The sequence below is a fragment of the Chionomys nivalis genome, chromosome 18 (genome assembly GCF_950005125.1).
Source record: "Chionomys nivalis chromosome 18, mChiNiv1.1, whole genome shotgun sequence".
NCBI classification, from domain to species: Eukaryota; Metazoa; Chordata; class Mammalia; order Rodentia; family Cricetidae; genus Chionomys; species Chionomys nivalis.
Window position 1 is genome coordinate 23,272,604 of NC_080103.1, and position 24,084 is coordinate 23,296,687.

Sequence of the window (24,084 nt, forward strand, 5' to 3'; positions counted from 1 at the left end):
TCTGAATCCACAGGCAGCAGGAGGAGCGAGACACACTGGGCCTGGCTTGGACATCTCAAAGCCCACCCCACTGACACATTTCCTCCAACAAGGACACACCTCCTAACAGTGCCACTCCCTATGAGCCTACGGGGGGGGGGGGGGGGCATTTTCATTCAAATCATCACAGTGGCCAAGTACAGGAAGAGTGGTATGAGAGAAGCTGGACAGGCAGGCAGGGCCACATCTATTAAAGAGTTAGTCCTAATAGCAACAGCAAGATACGGTATGACTCGTGTTTCTAAGAGGATATTGAAACAGGACTGCTTCTGGCCCAACTTCAGTGGGAGGCCTCACCTACCCCCAGGTTCCACAGTGAGTGTTTGAGCCAGATTAGCAAGAAAAAAACTACAGAAGAAACACTTAAAGCTAAACCTGTTTGCTGGGCATGTAGCTCAGGGGCAGAGTTCTTACCTAGGCTATGGGTCTTGGTTTAGCGAGGTACAAGATAATGAAGCAAACTCATAACCTAGTGCTGTTGGTCCTTGTTCCCATACCCCTCTTAAGGCTGCACACCTAGTGTGCTGAAGCTGAGGATAAGAGCAGATAGCTGAATTTGGGAAGACTTCTATGGATAGAGTCTTTATAGGTCATGAGATTGGGGAAGGGCCACAAGTGCTTTTGTTTCGCCTCAGGCCTGGCCATGAAGCCTTTATTACAACCACGTGAAGGGTTTAACTAGTACCTTCTAAGTCACAGAGGTACACGGGAAATAGTTTACTGGCACTCAAGTAAGGAACTACTTGGAAAATAACAGCAACCTTTCACTGGAAGCCCAAAGGAATGAGATTCTTTGTAGCAGTATACACTTGGGGGCCTTTAAAGAGTGATCACACTTAAGAGCTTTTGACCCACTGTGGACAGCCTTAGCAGAAAGTGTCCAGCTGTGCCTGAGGCTTTGCCACTTGGATGGAACTTGTCAGGGGACACTGCAGAGGAACCCCCAAACTGCTCCCAAACTGTCCTGAGGAGCTTTAGTTCACATCTAGGGACCCAGGGCAGGGAGACTGAGTTCCAGTCCAGCCCAGGCTATCAGAAACCCTGACTCAGAAACAGGTTACCCCAAGAGCATGATTCCACTCCTCCTTCTGTGGCCAGAGAGTATCAAAGCGGTCAGACAGCTGTGCCTGTTCTGGGAGGCACCTCTGGCCCTTATCATTCCTTCCACCCCTTGCTGGTCAAAGGTCAGCAGAGAGAATGAAGTGGATGAGAGCCAGAAGGGAGATGTCTCCCACCACAAAAGCCACCAGTCCAAGCAAGTTTGGGTGGATATTGGAGAGGAAGCCTTTGCTGAAAAGGAAGTTCACAGTTTTGAGCAACATGCCAGGCTGGGCATTTTCACTATTGAAATGATACTACTTTAGGACAGGGTGGAGGGGGAGGGGCAAAGAACTTGCCCTAGCTTCTGGGAAAGAACGTGTCTTACTGCTGACTTGAACAGGCTAGGAGGAGCAAAGCTGTTTGGGGTCTTGCATGAGCTTCTGCTCCCACATAGGAGTTACCTGTTTTAAGCAACCCCCAGGTTGTAGTGTGGGAATCAGTTTAGAAGACAGCAAGGGTCAGTTAGGGGCTGACCACTGAGTCCTCCACATCCTAGGTGGATCAGTCCCTCTTCGTTGCCATGACAAATACCCGACACAAGCAGGAAAGATTGATTTTGTCTCATGGTTCAGAGGGTCTGCGGTCAGCTGTCTCTGTTGTTCATGAATTGTGATACACATCAGAGCACAGGGAAACACAAGAGCAAAGGTGCTCACTCTCTGACCACCGAAGAGCAGACCCAGAGTGAAAGACCCACAAAGGACTGGATGGTTCTTACACACTCAGGTCAGGTCTCCTTTAGTATAATCCTCGTAGAAAACACCCTCACAGACACACCCAGAAGTGTTCTTTACCAATATCCTCAGTGCTTCTCAATTCAATCAAGTGTACAATCATGACTAACCAAAACGCTCCCTGTGTGACTTGGGGCAAGTTACTTATCTTCTCTGTATGCTGTTTCATCAGCTTGAAGTGGGAATGGACTAGAATCTCTTATGGAGTTGCTAAGAGGACTAAATGCAGCAAAACAGGTAAAGTACTTAAAGAGTTCCTGAGCCACAGCAAGAATTATGAGGTTTTCATTATATTTATTTTAAAAATTGCTGTATTACCAGACCAGATGTGAGATAAGATTGACATGGACTACCTTTAAGCACAGAATGTGAAAGGTTCAGGACGTATTTCTGAGTCATAGTCAGCAGGAAGTGGAAGGGAAAGTGAAGGAGAGGGAGGATGAGAGTCACTCCCAGGTTTCTGGCTGGGACACCAGGATGGATGGAATTGAGACTGAGGAGGATGGGAGCTGGATGCTGGCCTCATAGAAACCCCAAGTTATGGATGCTTTAGAAAGGCCTTGTTCCACAACACTACAAGAGTTGAGGGTCAAGTTCTGACATTTAAATTATGTAAGAGAGGTGAGCTTTCCAAAAGTTGTTTCTCTGTTTTAGAAAATTGAGGGCCAGGCTTAAGTTTATATAGTTAAATTTATATATGACAGACTTTTCTTTCAAGAATCAAGAATGCCAGGGGATAATAATCCTTGAGGACTGAGCACTGTTAGAGAAAACAATGGTACAATATTAATTCTCAAACTGTGGCTGGAGAGCTGGCTCAGTTTGTAAGAACACAGGCTATTCTTGCAGAGGATCCGTGTTTGGTTCCCGCCGCTCATGTCAGGTGGCTCACAACCACCAGCAATTCCAGCTCCAGGAGATCTGGTACCTTCTTCTGCCTCTATGGGTAGCCCCCTACACATGGAATTCACACACACACACACACACACACACACACACAAAATAAAAAAATCTCTAAAAACCCTAACACTATAACATGCCTTCTCCTTCTTTCTTTTGTCCTCCTCTTCCTTGTTTTTTTCAGGTGCTGGGGATTGAACCCACAGCCCCATGCATACCCGGGATCTACTACCAAGCTATGTCCTATCCCTACAAAGCACTCTTACAATTTGTTAGTTAATAAGCATAATAAACAACATCCATAACCTATACATTGGGGTGTCTTATATAATCTCTGGGCCAATTTTCAAAATCCAATGCTCTACAAATAATATTTTCAGTCCTTTAAAAAAAAAAAACATCATGTACTGCTTGTCATTTGTAGTAGGAGACCACTTGTTTGTTCCTGGATGCCCAGAACTGAAATAACCACACAGAAACTATATTATTTGCAATACTGTTTGGCCAATAGCTTAAGCATATTTCTGGCTAACTCATCTTAAATTAACCCATTTCTATTAGCTTATATCTTACCATGAGTGTCTGGCCTATTGGCAAGGTTGTAGCTGACAGTTTGCATCATTCCCCTCTGGCCGCTACCTGGTGTCTCTTTGACTCCACCTTCTTTCTCCCAGCATTCAGTTTAGTCTCCCCTGGTGGACACTGTCCACCAGGGCTCGGGCCTTGCTCCTGGGGCAAGAAGCACTGTTTTTGGTGAAAGGAGCAAAACTCCTTCTGCTTACTGACTGATGCTTGCTTTTGTTTGTTCACTTGCTTTTGGCAATCTCATAAAGGGGCCAAGCCAAGGCATGTGATGCAGAGGGGAGAAAATAAGATCAAATGCTAAAATACTGGGTGAATTCTCCTGAAGCTGACAACCAGGTAGAAGAGACAGCCCTGGAGTTCACATAGTGACAATTTTGGTGATGTCCATATATATATATAGCTATCTATTAGGAAACAAACACCCCCAAATGTTTACTGTCTGAATCTGAACTGAGCACCACAGGTCCATGTGTCCAGATTCTGATGCTCAGCTGGTGGTGCTGTTCTGTGATGTCATCAACCTTTAGGAAGTAGGACCTAGCAGGAGGAAGTGAGGTCCTGAAGGTGGGCTCTTGATACAGTGGTATCCTTGGCTACTTCCATGTGGAGGACCCTGCCTCAAGCTTCAGTTGCCACGGCTAGAGTTGCTCCTTGCCTTCTCCATGTGATGGACTGCCCCTTCCAAACCACACCATGCAACCAACTGTCCTCCCTTAATTTGTTTCTGGAGGCCATTTGGTCACAGCACAAGAAAACTAACCGTAGGAATGATAACTAGTTTCATTGGCTTTGAAAATGTCCAGGACTAATGTGTTAGCCATGTGATGGGGTGGTACTGTGGGATACTGGATACTTGTGTGCAAGGTAGAGATAGAGAGATCCTAGAAAACGTCTTCCCCTAGCTTAGACTGTTGTGACTAATTATTGGTTACTGCTCAGGCACACTACGTGCAAAACTCACATTTCCCATTTTTATGGAGTCAAAGAGAAGCTGTTTTTCTTTCCAAACTAAACAAACCCATCTTTCATAATTTTGGAAATTTGCTTAAAACGGTGACATGTTTTAAGTGATTTGTAATTTTATCATGACTTTCAGATACAATTTTGTTGTTTGTCTTTTTTAGAATTTCAATTTGTCCTTCTTTTGTCTTCAGAGGAGGCCTATGCTCTTCACCGGGTTGCTGGTATCATTCATTTCCACAGTCATTAGCCTTTTCCACAGACTGTGTTTTAGTGTGCTTTACTCTCTTCTTGATGGCATCATGCTGGGACTCTATTCCAATTACTGGCTTCTATTCCAATTACTACTGTTTTGTAAACCAGCACACCTACCGCCTAGGATGGCTTCGGAGTGAACCCCTGGGTCACACCCACTTCTTCTTGTGTTCTTTCTTTTCCTCCTTGTTCTTTCTTTTCCCCTCATACCTGTGGAATATTTCCAAATATTTCAACAGAAGAAGCTGCTGGGAGAGGAAACGTCTTGAGTAGCTGTAAACCTGAAAACGTCTCTAGTGTCCTTCACATCGATTTATAGTTTGACAGAATAAAAAACTCTACATGCAAATAGTTTTGTTTGTTTGCTTCTTTTAAAGACAGGGTCTCACTATGCAGCCCTAACTGCCCTGGAACTTACCATGTAGATCAGGATGGCTTCTGACTCAAGAAATCCATCTGTCTCTACCTGCTGTGTGACGGGATTAAAGGCATGCACCTCCATAGGCAGCATGGTCAAACCTCTTTCCTCTTGAGACCTGAGAAGAGCCTGCTTCATTCAGTTCTAGCAGTGTTTGCGGTGAGATGCTAGTTTGCTATTGTTCATTAAAAAAATTCCTCCCTAAAAGCCTTGAAAAACACTGTGTACATTGCAGCACTGTGCATAAGAACCCAGATATGGAGTTGACAGGTGGCAGATCAAGAAAATGTGTGTATACAGATGATAGAATGTTATCTAGTTGTAAAAAGGAAATGCTGCCACTTGTGACAATATGGATGATACTGCGCTGAGTGAAATAAGTTCACTGCACAATGACAGTCCAGTACGATTCCACTTACAGGAAGTAGCTAAGCGGTCAAACCTATGGTTGCAGAGAGTAGAAGGGTAGTTTCCAGGGCTGGGGAAGAGGAAATGGGCAGGTGCTGTTCTCTGGGTATAGAGTTTCATTTTCTGAGGTGAGTAAGCATTAGATATGGAAAATGTGTACTACAAACAGAATGTTTTGTTAATGAGATGGCTATCATGTTTATGTTCTTACCACAGTAGTAAGAATTAATGATACAGCTTCTCGTGGGTGTGCTAACAACAGTCTGAAATTTCAGCACTTGAGGAGCTGAGAAAAGAGGACCAGAGATGAAGGCCAGTTGGGACCACATGAGACTGTCTCCAAAACCAAACCAAACCAAACCAAACCAAACCAAACCAAACCAAACCAAACCAAACCAAACAAAACCCAAAATGTTCTCAGTCTCTGGTATTCTAAAATTTCACGAGGGTCGGGGGTAGAGCTCAGAGCTGACTTGTTTGCAGAGTACACATGTGTCCTTGGTGTGATTCTTAGCACCACTGGAAGAAGGTTGGAAGAAAGTGCAAAATTAAGCAGAAAGTGAGCATTTATGGAGGAAGAGAAAGTAGCTCACAAGAAATGTAAGTGGGGGCTGGAGAGATGGCTCAGTGGTTAAGAGCATTGCCTGCTCTTCCTAAAGGTCCTGAGTTCAATTCCCAGCAACCACATGGTGGCTCACAACCATCTGTAGTGAGGTCTGGTGCCCTCTTCTGACCTTCAGGCATATACCCAGACAGAACATTGTATGCATAATAAATAAATATTTAAAAAAAAAAGAAATGTAAGTGGGACAAGGATGGCCAGCAAAGCTCTGTGTATTAAAAACTTCATAGGATGGTCTGGAGAGATGGCTCAGAGGTAAAGAGCACTGGCTGCTCTTCCAGAGGTCCTGAGTTCAATTCCTAGCACATGATGGTTTGCAACCATCTGTAATGAGATCTGGTGCCCTCTTCCCATGTGCGGGAAACATGCAGGCAGCACACTGTATACATAATAAATAAATCTTCAAAAATAATTTCATAGGATTTCTGGAGGCATATCAATCCCTGACTTCAAACTCTACTACAGAGCTACAGTGCTGAAAACAGCCTGGTATTGACATAAAAACAGAAAGGAGGACCAGTGAAACTGAATTGAAGACCAGGATATTAATTCACACACCTTCGAACACCTGACTTTTGACAAAGAAGCAAAAAATATCAAATGGAAAAAAGAAAGCATATTTAACAAGTGGTGCTGGCATAACTGGATATCAATATGTAGAAGAATGAGAATAGATCCATATCTATCACCATGAAAAAAACTAAAGTCCAAATGGATCATAGAAAAGAAAGTGAGAGGTACACTTGAACACATTGGTACAGGAGTCCACTTCCTAAATATAACCTCAGTAGCACAGACACTAAGAGAAACAATTAATAAATGGGACCTCCTGAAACTGAAAAGCTTCTGTAATGTAAAGGACACGGTCAACAAGACAAAACAACAGCCTATAGAATGGGAAAAGATCATCACTAACCCCACATATTTGGGTATGATCACCCGAATATACAAAGAACTCAAGAAATTGAACACCAAAAGAACACATAATCCAATAAAAAAAAATGGAGTACAGACCTAAACAGAGAACTCCCAACAGAGGAATCTAAAATGGCTGAAAGACACTTAAGGAAATGCTCAACATCCTTAGTCATCAGAGAAATGCAAATCTAAACAACTCTGAGATTCCATCTTACACCTGTAAGAATGGCCAAGATCAAAAAAAAAAAAAAAAAACCACTGATGACAACTTATGCTGGAGAGGATGTGGGGTAAAGGGAACACTTCTGTATTGCTGGTGGGAGTGCAAGCTGGTATAGACCTTTTGGATATCAGTGTAGTACTTTCTTAGAAAATTAGAAAACAACCTTCCTCAAGACTCAGCAATACCACTTTTGGGTATATATCCCAAGGATGCTCAACCATGCCACAAGGACATGTGCTCAACTATGTTCATAGCAGCATTATTTGTCATAGCCAGAACCTGGAAACAACCTAAATGCTTCTCGACTGAAGAATGGATAAGGAAAATATGGTACATTTACACAATGGAGTACTATACAGCAGAAAAACATAATGACATCTTGAATTTTGCAGGCAAATGGGTGGAGCTAGAAAACATTATTTTGAGTGAGGTAACCCAGACCCAGAAAGACAATTATTATATGTACTCACTCATAAGTGTTTTTTAAACATAAAGCAAAGAAAGCCAGCCTAAAAATCACAATCCTAGAGAACCTAGACAACAATAAGGACTCTAAGAGAGACTTACATAGATATAATCTACATGGGAAGTAGAAAGTAGAAAAAGATAAGATCTCCTGAGTAAATTGGGAGCATGGGGACCTTGGGAGAGCATTGAAGGGGAGGGGAGAGGGAGGGAGTGGATCAGAGAAAAATGTAGAGCTCAATAAAAATAGAAAAAAATAATTTCAGGACATGCAATGTGCTGTCATTTGTCTTGATTGTCATTCATTATTCTTATATTAAATGACATTATTCATTATAATGAATGACATTATTCACTATAATGAATGGCTAGCCTAGGTCTCTGAGTGCCAAAAACCACCGGCCAAGCAGGAACACTCCCATTAGACACAATACAAATGAGAAACAAACGTGTATTTTCAAGCATTGAGACTTGGAGGCTTCTTTGGTAATTAGTGTTGCTATGCTCACCCTTCCCATGTACGTAGCTATTGGGATAGTTTTCCTGCTCCCATGAGAAAACAGACCTACCAACACAGTAGTCAGAAACTCCTGCCGGGCGGTGGTGGTGCACGCCTTTAATCCCAGCACTTAGGAGGCAGAGGCAGGCGGATCTCTGGGAGTTTGAGGCCAGCCTGGTCTACAAGAGCTAGTTCCGGGACAGGCACCAAAGCTACAGAGAAACCCTGTCTCGAAAAACCAAAAAAAAAAAAAAAAAAAAAAAGAAACTCCTGAAAGCTATGGATCAATCCTATTAAAGATGATCCACAGTGAGATCTCAGGAAGTCAAGCAGCAAGCAAAGGAGGAGAGATAAAGATAAACAGTATTGATCTGTTTACCTTAATGGTAATCATGGCATTCTATAACTCAAGATTATTCGTCTATCTGTCTATCTATGTATGTAGCATCTGCCTATCATTCGTCTATAATTTTTTTTATAAGAAGCTAGTTCATGGGTTGGGGATACAGCAAAGGCATCTGTGCCACAAAGCCCGATACCCAAGTTCAGTCCCCAGGATTTACATGGTGAAAGGAGAGAACCAATTCCGGCAAGTTCTCCTCTGACCTTCATATGGGCACTGTGACACCCACCCTTAGTATAAATGAATAAGCAATAAAAAAATTTTATGTGTTAGATATCACTCCTTATGTACTTATGCTTTTAAAAATTCTTCTGTGGGGTTTTGTCTGTTTATCTTTTGCTTTAATTTCTAGGGGAGAACACAGGCTAGACTGACTGTAGGCCTTCCTTTTGATTTTTAAAATTTCAAGTCACATGCTGAAAAAATTTTTAGTTTTTTTTTAATGTGTATGAGTGTTTGCTTGCATGTATGTTAGTATACCATGCGAATATAATTCCTGGAGAGGTTGAAGAGGGCATCACACCTTCTGGGACTGGAGTTCTAGACAGTTGTGGGTTGACATGTGGGTGCTGGGAATCAAACCTGAGTCCTCTGGGAGAGCAGATAATTGCTCTTAACTACAGAGCCATCTCTCCAGCCCCTCTAAGGTTTCTTCTTTTGGATTTTTGTTTTAATGTGTGTAGTGAGGTCAGGATAAGTGGTAGGGTTATCTCATTCTAGTTTTATGGGCAGAAATAACTTTACAACCTTCTCAAGGAACACTACCTAAAAGTGTTTAATGCTTATTTTAGATTTATTTACTTATTTTTGACAGAGGGTCTCACTGTGTCGACAAGGTTGACCTTAAACTAATAGAGACTAATCTGCTTCTGCCTCCTGAGTGCTGAGATTAAATGTGTGTGCCCAGTTTAATTTTTATTTCTGACTCTGTGGATGACTTCTGATGTCTTTGGATCATACTGTTTAATTTCATGGGTAGTAGGAACATTACTATCCCTAGGAACTGTGTACATGGGAAGGGTGATCATGCAACACTAATTACCTAAAGAAGCCTCCAAGTCTCAATGCTTTAAAATATATGCGCTTGTTTCTGGTTAATATCATAGTCTAATGTGAGTGTTCCTGCTTGGCAGGTGGTTTCTGACATTCAGAGACCTAGGTTTCTCCCATGGGGACTGCTAGCTTCTCCTTGGGCCTTGGTGCCTTCTGCTTTTGGCTGGTCAAAAAGCAAATCATAGTATAAAAAGGATCCTCCCTCCTTCCCTCCCTCCCTCTCTCCCTTCCTCTCTTCTGTCTTTTCTTCCCTTCTTCCCCCCTCCTTTGTTTTACACTGGGGATTGAACTTAGTAACTCACGTGCTAAGCATGAGTTCTTTTACAGTTACTTCCTCGGCCCCACCCCTGCTTGTGACGTCACGCATCACATCTACTCACATTCCAGGTAGTTAGATGCTTCATGTGACGGAGACCAGAGAAAGAAGGTCCTGTCCTGGTGGTCACCTCTCAGAAGCATCAGCACTAAGGAATGAGAAACACAAATTCTTGGTGGACAGCTAGCCTCTGTTTTCACAGAGACTAACTCTGGGCTGTCTGCACTTCAGAGCTAGAACACTGGAGCTTTAGTTTGTGGTGGTGGGGGGGGGAGAGTTTTAGGACTCCAGAATGCAAGAATCGAGAGAGTTTACTTGGGACATCTGTTCTCAGTACTTCCACATTTTCATTCAGGAGCTTCAGTTTCTCTTCTGTTCTTCTTTAACCCCCTTTCCCCTTTCCTGTTCTTCTTGCATCAGCCTCCCCAGTAGCTGGGAAGACAGCAATGCATTGGCCACAGATGGCTCAGCTACCTAAAGACATTTGTTGTTGTGAATAAATTGGACTGTTGTCTTACTTCTCTCCAGTTCCCCAAAATGCCTCAACTGAGTTTGCTTAAGCATTCTGGGCCTCATTTTAACAAAACAGTTGGCAAACAGCTCCCTGTTGTTGCCGTTATTTTAGGAATCTAAAAAAGACACTGTGTGCGATCTTCATCACTCAGTGGTATGTTTTAAAACAAATCATTGCTGTAAAAAACTTTGCTCTCTTCAGGAAGTGATGTACTGCTTCCTTTTTATGATAATAAGACATCCAACTGATTTCAGAGACATGTGTGGCATAATGTTTTGGTTAACAGCAAACAGAGCTCATTCACTAAATATGACTAAGTGTGTAGTGGACTACAGCATCTAGGTTTCTGTGAGAACACTTTGATGTCTCCATAGCAACGATGCCCGATGGTGCATTTTCAGAATGCTTTGCTTTCACTGCGTGCCCCATGACTGTATTCTCCTCTATCGTCTGTATTTTCATGTCTTGACTCAGTTCTATCTAAGAATTGTGAAAATGTTTCTAGGGTAATATGAATCACGATTACATTGGAATTTGGCTCCCAAACTTCATTTGGATAAAAGTCTTAAGTGGGGACTGACTGGTGGTGTCTTCTACAGGTGAAGAGTCAGGAAATGATTATTTTGTGGTTACTTGGGGTTATTTTCAATTCAGTGTGTGCTATAGGTTTTAACTTTATATAAATTTGCTCTATTTTTTTTTCTGTAGCTTATAAAACAAGGGAAAACACTCATTAGCTGGAAGACTACTTGAGATGTTCTCTGCTGCCCTTTCAGTAAGGTAAAGGTGAATTGTTACAGATAAGACTTTTGGGACTCTACTTAGAGCAAGGATTTTTGCTGTCTCTTCCTCTTACTGAATCATGACTAATCCTCCAGGTTTAGTGAAAATATACACTATTTCTGACAACGGATAGCATTAATTTTATACTGTGCATGATGTATATTAATTATTTTGTAAGATGCTTGGAAACCTCTGTAGAACAGGAGCAAATACTATGAGCACAAGAATTTAAACCAGAGTAGAATCGGCGTGAGTGGAGGCACATGGCGTTCCTTCTGCCACTTGGGAGGCAGAGACAGATTTCGATGAATTTAGGACCAGCCTGGTCTACAGTGCGAGCTTCAGGTCAGCTGGAGATACACAGTGAAGACCCTGTCTCAATAAATAAGTATATGAATGTATAAACTACAAACCCACTCCTTTGAGTTTATGTTTGGATGCATTTATTCTGAATATAAAATACTCATTTATCCTCATTATTTCCATCAATGGAAGCATAGTTTTCCTATTCATTATTTCTCTGAAGGAATATGAAAAACATTTACTTCATGTACTAGGTTAAATAGCGAGTTTCCTCAATGCCAATGAGCCAATAAAGCCAGGTTTGTGGAAACCAGAAAGGGTCTAGGGGTGCATTCGCCTTCAGAGACTCCAGCAGGAAGCAGTTCTCACCACCTTCATTTTGATCTTCTGGCCTCTTGAACCTTTAGAGTAAATTTCTGTTGCGTGCAATCACCCAGTTCCTAGTAATTTGTTGTAATAGCCTTAACTCAAATTAAAAAAAAAAACAAAAACAAACCTATGTCCATAAATTCAGGAGCAAGTGGGTGTTCCATAAACAACTTTAGCCAATAGCCTTCCAAACCAAAGGTAAACAAGAGGGACTTCCACACAACTCCAAATGACACACTCCAAAAGGGAAAGGCCTCCCCCCCCAATGATTTAATACAAACACTTCGCTACAGTTGCGTTTTGAAACATTAGGGCCACGTGGATATTGTTTATCTGAAATACATTCAAAGGATCTGTTATAAGGGAGGGTTATCAAACTCCACGCTGCAGAGAGACGCTGACCACAGATGACATGGGGCTATCCGTCTTTTGAACAGCTGCAGGTGGCTTGGTGTTCCTATCCCTGTCTTTTACTTGATCATTAACTTGGAAAGACACCAGAAAGACAGATAAACTACAACCTTCGTGAGAAAACTGACGCAGTGCATGTCCTCACCTCATCAGCTTTTTAACACAGAGGGGAAAAAGTAAAAAAATCAAAATAGTAAAAAAAATTTCAAAATGTGTTTTGGCAAATCATGAATGAATTTTAATAGGAACATATTTACATACTTCCTGTATTTATAGCTAAGATATGTCATTGATTCTGAGGGAAAAGTCATTGAATAGATTCTATGTACAGAAAAATGTCTGCATGGGAGGCCACAAAGAAACTCTTAAGCTGTTCTGATGCTTTGCTGCCCTCTACTGTCAGAACTTCAAAATTACACCTAATCTCTATCCTAGGCTGGTTTTTTTTTCTTTCCTTTCCTTTTCTTTCTTTTTTCTAGTTTTTTTTTTTTTTTTTTTTTTTTTTTTTTTTTTGAGACAAGACTTCTCTGTAGCTTTGGTGCCTGTCCTGGAACTAGCTCTTGTAGACCAGGCTGACCTCGAACTCACAGAGATTGCCTGCCTTTGCCTCCCGAGTGCTGTGATTAAAGGTGTGTGCCACCACCGCCTGACCCTAGGCTGTTTCTAAAGGGCAATAAAGTTAAAAAATAAGCAAATATTGCTCATTTGCTAAATCTATAGTGTTGGGAGCAACTTGTTTTCCCCTGCTCTAAGTACCTACAGCTGCTCTGAGCACGAGACCCTCAGGAGTTCGTGATGGCAGGAGACTGGTTTCTGGTGCATTTGGCTGGGGCGTGGCTATCCCTATATAAGCGGCCCCTGAGCACAATAAAGGGGGCATTCTGGCTTCAAGGATGACCTGTGTCTCTGTGTGTGTCAATCTCCAGCCATTTGAACATGCTGTAGGGAATCATATTATGTTTACCCTGAAATACATACATGTGAGTGTATGTGTATTTCATCTGCAGTAAACTGTGTCTTTCATGGAAGCTGTAACATAAACCCTCAACAATATGGTGATCTAAGAAAAGCCTTGAATAAAGACACTGTGAGTGTATATACATGTGAGTGTATGTGTATTTCATCTGCAGTAAACTGTGTCTTACAGGGAAGCTGTAACATAAACCCTCAACAATATGGTGATCTAAGAAAAGCCTTGAATAAAGACACTGTCAGTTGACATGCTGCTATGGATGATGGAAATCTCCTAAGGCCCAGCCCCTAGACGAAGATCTACAGGCAATTAATGACTGCCGAGAAGGAAGAGTCAGCTTTCCCTGATGATGAGCCCCTAATTAGCTATCCAGTATCATGCTCAGTCATAAAAATAATGCACATATAAGCAACACTAAAGGGACCAAGCATGTGGTATTTATTTAATAACTCATTATATATATGCAACAATAATAATGAATAAACAAGAGGCAATGAGCTTGAGAAGGACTCAAGAGGGTATAGGAGGAGATGGAGGGAGGAAATGAAGTAAATGCAGTATCCATATGCAATAAGTCAAATGTCCAGAGTGTTAGAGTATTTATCATGTTTCACTACTTTTCTGTTAAACTGTGAGACTTATTATTATATCCAGGTAATATGTAGGCATAATTGTATAAAATAACATTCATTAAATAATAGTATTTTAAAAAATGGACCTGAGGGTTGGGGATTTCAGCATAAGGCCCTCAGTTCAGTCCCAGGAAAGAACAATTAAGTAGATGATGGATCCTGTTATCTAAGTGGGAACAAAGAAGAAATGAGGACATAGTAACAAGACAAGTACTGTTGCTATGTAGAAATAGTAATTTATAGGTTATGTGGGTCCCTATTCAGAGTCTTTGCCGATTTAATAAGTCATTTGTCTTTTCCTTACTAACCTATAGAATTCCTTATGCTTTCTGAACGCCACTATTTTCTTAGTTGCAAGTAATTTTATTATGTTTGTGATCATCATCATCATCATCATCATCATCATCATCATCATCATCATCATCTCACGGTCATCATCAGTTCATGTAGCCAGGCTGGCCTGGAACTCTTTGTGTAGCTGAGGATGATCGTGAACTCCTGATCCTCTTGCCCGCATTCTCTAAGTGCTGAGATCATAGGCACTCACATCACACCCAGTTTATGGGGTGTGGTTTGAATCCAGTGCTTTGCGTATGCTAGGCAAGCACTAGCAACTGAGCCACTTTTCCAGCCTTTATATTTCATTTCTAGAATGACTTAATTTACTGTACAGATATTATCAACTTCACCAAATCTTATTTTATGTCTTCTGCTTAAAACAACATTTTTGTTTATGCTTTTTAAAAAACTCCCTTTTCACAGTGAGATCACAAAGGTATTCTAGATTTTCTTCAGAACATTTTAAAGTTTCATTCTTCCATCCTTTATGTCTTCTGGAATTTACTTTTGTGCACAGTATGAACTAGACGTTATTTAGTCTTTGACTCTCTACAACTGATTTCTGCCCCCCAACCTTTTCACAGAAAATGCGGGTTCATTTTTTCCACATTCTAGGTACTGTACCCTAAAAAAAATTTCTGTTTTACCTGGGTTTTCATTAGCAGTTGGCATTTTTCTGCAGCTCCCTCATCCTAGAAGCAACTTGTTATGGTTTCTTTTTATTTATTTGTTTATTTATTTTACTTGTTCTTCTCTAATGCAATACATATGATTGCAGCTTTCTCGACCTCCCTCCTCCCAGTCCTCCATGCCACCTCTTCTCTCCTCCACTCCTCCAGAAAAGAGCAGGCATCCCAGTGGTATCAACTGAATATGGCATAACAGTTACAATAGGACTAGGCTCAAACACTCATGTCAAGGCTGGACAAGCTGACCAAGTAGGAGGAAAGAGGTCTCAAGAACTGGCAAGAGAGTCAGAGACTCCTTCACTTCTGTTGTTAGGAGTCTCCCCAAAACCACCAAGATGAATGAACATCCACAGCAGAGGATAATCCACCCCAACCCCAGATAGGGTTTCTCTGTGTATCCCTGGCTGTCCTGGAGCTTTCTTTGTGGACCAGGCTGGCCTTGAACTCACAGAGATCTGCTTGCCTTTATCTCCCACCCCCAGTACTGGGATACTGGGATTAAAGGCATGTGTCTCCACTGTCCCAAGGTTTCCTTCCTGGTTTCCTTCCTTCCTGGTTTCCTTCCTTCCTGGTTTCCTTCCTTCCTGGTTTCCTTCCTTCCTGGTTTCCTTCCTTCCTGGTTTCCTTCCTTCCTGGTTTCCTTCCTTCCTTCCTTCCTTCCTTCCTTCCTTCCTTCCTTCCTTCCTTCCTTCCTTCCTTCCTTCCTTCCATTTAAAACAATATTTTCTCATTTTACATACCAATCCCAGTTCCACTCCCTCTCCTCCTCCTTCCACTTGCCCTCCCCCATCCACTCCTCAGAGAGGGTAAGGTTTCCCGTGGGGAGTCAATAAAGTCTGGCACATCACTTGAGGCAGGACCAAGGCCCTCCTGTCCTATATCTAGTCTGAGCAAGGTATCTCTCCAAAGAGAAAGGGCTCCAAAAAGCTAGTTCAAGCTCTAGGAGTAAGTCTTGGTCCCACTGCCAGTGACCCCACAGACAATCCAAGTCACCCATATTCAGAGGGCCTAGATTTGTCCTATGCAGGTTCCCCTGCTGTCAGTCTAGAGTCTGTGAGCTCCCACTAGCTCGCATCAGCTGTTTCTGTGGGTATCTCCATCAAAGTCATGACTTCTTTGCTCCTCCCTGTCTTCAACTGGACTCTGGGAGATCAACCCAGTACTTAGCTGTGGATCTTTGCATCTTCCATCAGTTTCTGGATTAAGATTCTATGATGACAATTAAGGTAATCATCAACCTGATTACAGGGGAAGGCCAGTTCAGGCTCTCCACTTTTGCTTAGGATTTTAGCTGGGGTCATCCTTGTGGATTCTTGGGAATTTCTCTAGTGTCAGGTTTTTTGCTAGCTCCATAATGGCTTCCCCAATCAAGATATCTCTTTCCTTGCTCTTACCTCTGTTCCTCCCCCATCTCAACCATCCAGTTTCCTCATGTTCTCCTCCCCACACCCCTTCCATTCTGCCCTCCCTTCTCTTCCACCCCCATGGTGCCAATTTTCTCAGGAGATCTTGTCTATTTTCCCTTCTCAGGGGATCCATGTATGTTTCTTTTAGGGTTCTCCTTGTTACCTAACTTTTCTGGAGTTATGGATTATATAGCTGGTTATCTTTTGGTTTATGTCTAATACCTGCTATGAGTGAGTACATACCGTGTGTGTCTTTCTGGGTCTAGGTTACTTCTCTGAGCATGTTTTTCCTAGTTCCATGCATTTCCATGCAAATTTCAAGATGTCATTGCTTTTAAGCACCGAGTAGTACTCCATTGTATTAATGTATCACATTTTCTTTACCCTTCTTTGGTTGAGGGGCATCTAGTTTGTTTCCAGCTTCTTGCTCCTATGAACATAGTATGTGGTCCTTGTGGTATGAATGTGCATCCTTTGGGTTTATGCCCAAGATTGGTATTGTTGGGTCTTGAGGTAGATTGATTCCCAATTTTCTGAGAAACCTACATACTGATTTCCAAAATGGTTGTACAAGTTTACATTCCCACCAGCAATGGAGGAGTGTTCCCTTACACTGCATCCTCTACAGTATAAGTTATCATTGGTGTTTTTAACCTTAGCCATTCTGACTGGTGTAAGATGATATCTCAAAGTCATTTTGATTTGCATTGCCCTGATGGCTAAGGATGTTGAACAATCCCATAAGTGTCTTTAGGATATTTGAGATTCTCCTGTCGAGAATTTTCTGTTTAGTTCTGTACCCTATTTTTAAACTGTTTTTTTTCAGCATTTTAATGTCTAGTTTTTTGAGTTCTTTATATACTTTGGAAATTAGTCCTCTGTCCAATCTTTTCCCATTCTGTAGGCTGCTGTTTTGTCCTATTGACTGTATCCTTTGTCTTTAGAAGCATCTCAGTTTCAAGAGGTTCCATTTATTAATTGTTGCTCTCAGTGTCTGTGCTACTGGTGTTATATTTAGGAAGTGGTCTCCTGTAACCATGCGTTCAAGGCTATTTGTTCTTTCTCTTCTATGAGGTTCTTTGTGACTGGATTTATGTTGAGGTCTTTGATCCATTTGGACTTGAGTTTTACGCATGGGGATAGATATGAATCTATTTGCATTCTTTTACATGTTGACAGCCAGTTATCTCAGCACCACTTGTTGAAAATGCTTTCTTTTTTTCCCATTGTATAGTTTTAGCTTCTTTGTCAAAAATCAGGTGTTATTAGGTGTGTGGAATAATATCAGTGTCTTTGATTTGATTCCATTGGTCCACATGTCTGTTTTTATGCCAATAGCAAGTTGTTTCCATTTCTATAGCTCTATAGTTGAGCTTGAAGTCAGGAATGGTGATGCCTCTAGAAGTTTATTTCTTGTACAGGATTGTTTTTTGGCTTTTTTTTTATATGAAGTTGAATATTGTTCTTTCAAGGTCTGTGAAGAATTGTGTTGGAATTTTGATGGGGATTGCATTGACTCTATAGATCGTTTTTGGTAAGATTGATATTATGTGGATCCTACCGATCCAAGAGCATTTTCTGATATCTTCTTCAATTTCTTTCTTTAGAGACTTAAAAAGTTCTTGTCGTTCAGGTCGTTACTTCTTTGGTTAGCATTACCCCAAGATATTTGTAACATGAGGGCCGGGCTGCTTGTTGGGGTTTCTGTCCCGCCCGGTCCCCTAGCCGTTTAGTCCCAGAGAAAATCACACAGAGATCTCCATAAGTTATAAAACTGATTGGCCCATTAGCTCAGGCTTCTTGCTGCGTACATGCAGACACATAGAAGAAAATAAAATTAAAACAAAGAACTGGACCTATTATACTCTGCTGCTAGCTTTCAAAGAACATGATCAGAGGGCACAAAGCTTCACAGAAATAATTACTGAGTTATCTTTCTCTCCTTAAGTGCATCTATGGCAATTCTTCAAAGCTTCATGTTTAGAAGATCTTGGCCTCATGAAGGAGTCTGCGAAGGGGGCATAGGAGAGAGAGAAAGAGGAGAGGCAGTGTCCTGTAGTGTCCCAGAAGACAAAGGAGATGTTTCAGGATGAAACAGTATGGCCAGCACGGTATACACAAGACCTGGGTAAATAAACCCAAGTCTTTAAAGTCTTCACTGAGTTCTGTGATGAGGAAGTTCAATAAAGCAGGTGGTGGTGGCAATGGCTGAACGAGACCACAGTCCCTTAAGAAGAAAGTGAGTGCCAGGCGGTATTGGCGCACGCCTTTAATCCCAGTACTTGGGAGGCAGGGCTAGGTGGATCTCTGTGAGTTCAAGGCCAGTGTGGTCTATAGAGCTAGTGCCAGGACAGGCTCCAAAGCTACAAAGAGAAACCTTGTCTCGAAAAACCCAAAATAAATAAATAAATAAATAAAGTGATAAACAAGGAAGAGGAAATGGGTTAATAGGAAATCATTTCTTCAGGAGAGCAGAAGAGGACAGGTAGGAGGACAGGCTCCTCCCTTCCTGCTTCAGACCAGGTAGAGCGTGTCTCCACCCAGTCCAGATGCCTACCTGCTGGTCTTCCTTGGAGTGCGGGGTGGCTTTAGGGCACCAGATCCCAAATGGAGAAAATCCCACGAGGCACAGCGCTTACCTCAGTCTCCGCATCTGAGAAACAGTAAACAGCGAACGAATGGCCACAAACACAGTCATGGCTCCCAGGGCCAGGCAGCAGCTATGGTACTGCGCATATCGGTTATTTCGAAAAGGTTGCCAACCGGTGTCCCTGGGCTGTATCGTTCTTCGTGAAGAAGCCCACAAGGGAGAATCGACCCTCACACCATGGCCCTTCGGGAAGCTTCCTCTGGGAAAATGTGAGTGAGCAGATCCTACAGGCCCAGCAGCACTTTCCACACTCACTTTCCACACTTCCTGGGAACCATGCTGCCCTTGGCGTCATTTTGCAGGACTCCACACTCACAACCTCTTCTGACGGCGGCATTAGGTCTGGGTGGTCACAGCCTCGGGCGCCCCAACGTCCAACTTCCGGCGAGGGAGGCGCGCGCACGCGGAGTCCAGGTTCCCACCCGGCAGTGCTCCCGGTTCTCAAGGTTCCGGGTGTGGGGTTGGGGGAAGAACTGTGGCGCTCGGGGCTCAGGCGGTTGCTGCTGGCACGGCCCAGGCGCCGACCTGCGACCCTGTGCGGTGGCCCCAGCGGTCGTGGCGGCCGCGGCGGGGGTCATGCTGTGCTGGTTGCGGGGCTTCGTGCTGCCCCCTGTGGCCTGCCAGAGTGTCTATACCCAGTTGGCCTATGAGATCCTCTTCGAAGACCTGGACCGCAATGGGGATGGTGTGGTGGACATCGTGGAGCTCAGAGATGGGCTGAGGAACTGGAATTCCGCCTTTGATTCCGACTCAGAAAAGGTGAGCCACGGAGGGAGAGCATGTGGCCCTGCCATGCTGGAAAGACATTGTGGCACTGAGGGGGCCCAACCTGCCACCCTGGCCCTTTCAGAATTTTCCAGAGCTTTCCTGAGCTTGTGGAGCAGGAGTGGAATCCCCTTTTGTTGGGTTCTTCATGCAGAGTAACACAGCCACAGTGAAACATGTCATCATTCTCAAAATAGTCATTATCTGTAGTGACAAAACCGCCCTGGCATTTGAAGGAGATTCTGGGGTTCTGAACATTTCCTGTCCAGAAGGATCAGGACTGTGCTAGCTTTTGTCCAAAGTAAGCCTGTTGTTCTCAAGGGACTTTCAGCCTATGGGAGCTTGTGTTAGGAACTGTACACAGATGAGTATCCCAGAACTGGTGTCTTTGACTTAACAGTCCCCAAATCCAAGGCAAGCCAACAGACTTATATTTTATTAGTATCTTTCATAAACTAGGATTTTTATGAAAACTAGGTCCAGCATCCCAGGGCCCATTTCTAGTCTCCTGGTCTACAGGTGCTCCAAGTTAAACACACTAGTCAAAAGATTTGTGGCGCCAATTGCAAGAGAGTAATCTTTCTGGGTCTGGGTTAACACAAAGTAATTTTCTAAAAGACAGTTCCATCCATGTACCTGCAAAGTTCATGAGTTCGTTTTTCTTTATGACTGAACAAAATCCAGTTGTGTATATGCACCACATTTTCATTATCCATCAGTCCGTTGCTGGACAGCTAGGCTGTTTTCATTTCCTAACTATTTTGAACAGAGAGGTGACGAACATGGCCCAACAATTGTTTCTGTGGTAGGATATAAAGTCCTTTGAGTATATAACTGTTGAGTAATATAACTGGCTCATATGGTAGATCTATTTATAGCCTTTTGATGATTCTCCCCTGACACTGATTTCCATCCTGGTGGCGTTAGTTTCCAGTCTCACCAGTAACAAATGAGGGTTCCCCTTCCCACTCAGTGTCACCAACTATTGTTACTTGCTTTCTTGATGATAACCACGTTGATTGGGGAGCAATGACATCTCAATGCCATTTTAATTTCTATTAATTTGATAGTTAAAGATGTTTAACACTAATGATTTCTTAGCAATATGCATTTCTTCATTTGAGAACTCTGTTCAGTTCATTGCCCTATTTTTAAATGGACTTGTTTGGTTTCTTGAGTTCTTTGTATATTTTAGACACTAATCTTCTATCAGATGTATAGCTGGCAAAGATGTTTTTTTTTTCCTATTCTATAGCCTGCCCCTTTAGTTGCTTAACAGTTTGCATTACAGAAGCCTTTTAATTTCACAAAGACCCATTTGTCAATCATTGACCCTATGTCCTATTCAGAAAGTCTTTACTCTAGCCTTAAGTATACTCTCTAATTTGCCCTCTAGAAGGATCAGTTTCATGTCTAACATTGAGATCTTTGATCTATTTGGAATGGCTTTTTGTGCAGGGGGAGAGATAAGGATCAAATTAAATTCTTCATATATGTGTCTATGGGAAGAGCTGTGTTTATAAGACCTTGCTCTGGCCCTGCCCAGGCCGGGAGGCCCAGATAGGGGAACCCCGGACTGGGGCCCCCCTGGATGATGGTGGGGCCTGGATGGGCAGTGAGGAAGGCAGCGAGGAGGGCACTAGAGGCAGTGAGGGTGTTGGAGGTGATGTGGGCCCTAATGCAGAGGGTGTGTGGAGCCCAGACATTGAGCAGAGTTTTCAAGAGGCCCAGGCCATATACCCTCTGTGGGGCCGATGCAAGATCATCTCGTCAGATGAGGGTAAGGTGTATGGCCGGAATGAACTCATTTCCTGTTACATCAAACTGAGGACAGGGAAGACGAGAACTCACAAGCAGGTCTTGAGTCACATCCAGGTTTTGGCTAGAAGGAAATCGAGAGAAATTCAGTCCAAGCTGAAGGACCAAGTCATCAAGGACAAGACCTTCCAGACAATGACTACCATGTCTTCGGCACAGACATCCTGCACCACCCCTCCAGGCCAAGCTGGGTCCTTCTGGCCCTCAGACCACTGAGCTTTTCCAGTTCTGGTCCAGGAACTCTGGGCCACCGTGGAATATTCCAGAAGTGAAGCCATTCTCCCCAGACACCTTTCTCTGTGTCACTGACTCCTCCATCCACTGACCTACCAGGGTATGAGCCGCCCCCAGCCCTCTCACCCCTGTGCCCGCCTGCTCCATCTCCCCCAGCCTGGCAGGCTTGGTCCCTGGGCACTGCATGCCTGCAGCTGGTAGAGTTCTCAGCCTTTGTGGAACCACCGGGCGCAGTTGACTCGGTCCAGAGGCATCTGTTTGTCCATATCATTCAGCAGTGTCCCAGTCCTAGAGTGCCGCCCCTGGAGAGTGTGGACGTGTGACAGATCTATGACAAGTTCCCCCGAGAAAAAGGGTGGCCTCCAGGAGCTGTATGACTGAGGGCCACCCCATGCATTCTTCCTGGTCAAGTTCTGCGCGGACCTGAATTGGGGCCCAAGTGGCGAAGAGGCAGGACCAGTGGAGCCGGGAGCTCCTGTCTCTTACCTGCTCCTCCAAGGTCTGCTCCTTTGGCAAGCAAGTGGTGGAGAAGGTGGAGACAGAGCGGGGGGGGGGGGTAGGGGTGGCGCCCAGCTGGAGGATGGGCGCTTTGTGTACGGCCTGATGTGCTCCCCCATGTGTGAGTACCTGGTTAACTTCCTGCACAAGCTGTGGCAGCTGCCTGAGCACTACGTGATGAACAGTGTCTTGGAGAACTTCACCATCCTCCAGGTGGTGACCAACAGGGACACTCAGGAATTGCTGCTGTGCACTGCCTACGTCTTTGAGGTCTCCACCAGTGAACACGGAGCCCAAGACTACATCTACTGCCTGGTCAGGGACTGATGGGGCCCCCACTGTTGGTTGTCCTCAGAACACCCCCTTCCCAGGAAGGACCCTTTGGCTCTCTCTGTACCCCTCATTTGGAGAGAGGGGCCATGATAAAAAGGCCTGATTTCAAGCTTGAGCAAGGGGGGCTGGCTCCTATTAGGGGGTAACCCCAAAACTTGTTGAGCTGAATGAGCTGACCTTACAGGGAGCATTTGACAGGGCATCAGGGATTGGGGACAGGAGTGCATGCCTACAGGTGAGCACTGGTTTCTCAGTTCTACAGGGCCACTCTTTGCTCTTCTGCAAAAGGGAGCCAGACAGTGTGTGAGCTATTACTCATTGCCTGGTACCCTTCCTGTTTTCCACCCGCTCCATGTCTGCCTCTCCCCCACACCCTTTCTCTGATCTGGGATGTCACAGACTGAAGATAACGGCTTCCCACCTGGGGGCAGAATGAAGTGGGACCTGAATTTTTTTTAATATAAGGAGATATTTATACACAGTGTTAAGATGTGTTATCTCAGCTAGGGCAAGCAGTGGGGTGGGACTTCTTAATCTTATCCCTATTTTAAGTGAGCCTCAGACCACTCTGCCACCTTCCTTTCCCCAAGAGTGATGGTAATGTTCCGAAGGAGAATAAAGCTATTAAAAAAAAAAAAAAAAACCTTGTTCTGCAGAGCTGAAAACCATGGAAGCAGTGGATAACATTCCCCAGGTCTTGTAAACTGGCCACTTTTCAGTTTCAGTATCTTGGTACCATGATGTCAGTTTCTAAACACTTAGTCTTCTGTACCCTAGCCCTAAAGTTTTGCTATGTGGAATATTCCCAAGCCTGCAAACATGTCAGAACATGCTGGGCCGTTGCTTTTCCTACTCAGTGATCTGAAATTAAGCTAAGTGTTCATAATCAAGAAAGTTGCATTATGTCAGGGAAATTGAATCCTTCCTGTGATCTTCAACCTAAAAGCTGTTGTGTCTTCTACTTGGTAATTCCTGAATGTCTGGCGAAGGCATTAATTTACAGTGTCTCACTGTGCTCCCGCATTTCAGGATAATTTCGCATGCTTGGATAGCTGCTGACTTAGTAGCTTTGAACCTGAGACTCAGAGCCCAGAAGAGAACAGAATGGAGACCCTAGACAAGTACTGTGTGGTTTTCTGCTTGTTGCTAGGCCTGTTGACTATAATATACTTCTTTTTTTTGGGCTGGTTCCACTTCCTGTTAGCAGGTTTCCTTGGCAAGTACTCCACGATTCTGGCACCTCTAACATCTTGGATTCTCCCAAGACAATCCAGGATTCAACTTCACAGCTTCATGGAATGACTTCTCTACTAGGTTTCCATTCAGGGACATTGCTGACACATGCCTGACCTCAGTGGCTTTCCTTAGGGACAAATTCCATAACCCCTTTCTTCCATCCTTAACTCTCAGAACCACATGGCCAAAGCTGCCAAATTCTGCTACTTGCTGGAACTGAATCATGCCCCCT

At 43.5% G+C, this 24,084-nt stretch overlaps 1 protein-coding gene and 1 pseudogene across 1 annotated transcript in view; both read left to right on the top strand.

The window, feature by feature from the left end:
• The first annotated feature begins 19,438 nt into the window (after nt 1–19,438).
• LOC130889448 (mitochondrial adenyl nucleotide antiporter SLC25A24-like) overlaps nt 19,439–24,084 on the top strand; it is a 62,228-nt gene continuing 57,582 nt past the window's right edge. The window contains exon 1 of the mRNA XM_057793184.1: nt 19,439–19,727. Coding sequence (XP_057649167.1) covers nt 19,545–19,727 — 183 coding nt within the window. The 5' untranslated portion in view covers nt 19,439–19,544. The remainder of the gene's footprint in view (nt 19,728–24,084) is intronic.
• Nucleotides 19,882–22,610, top strand: LOC130889853 (transcriptional enhancer factor TEF-4-like; annotated as a pseudogene).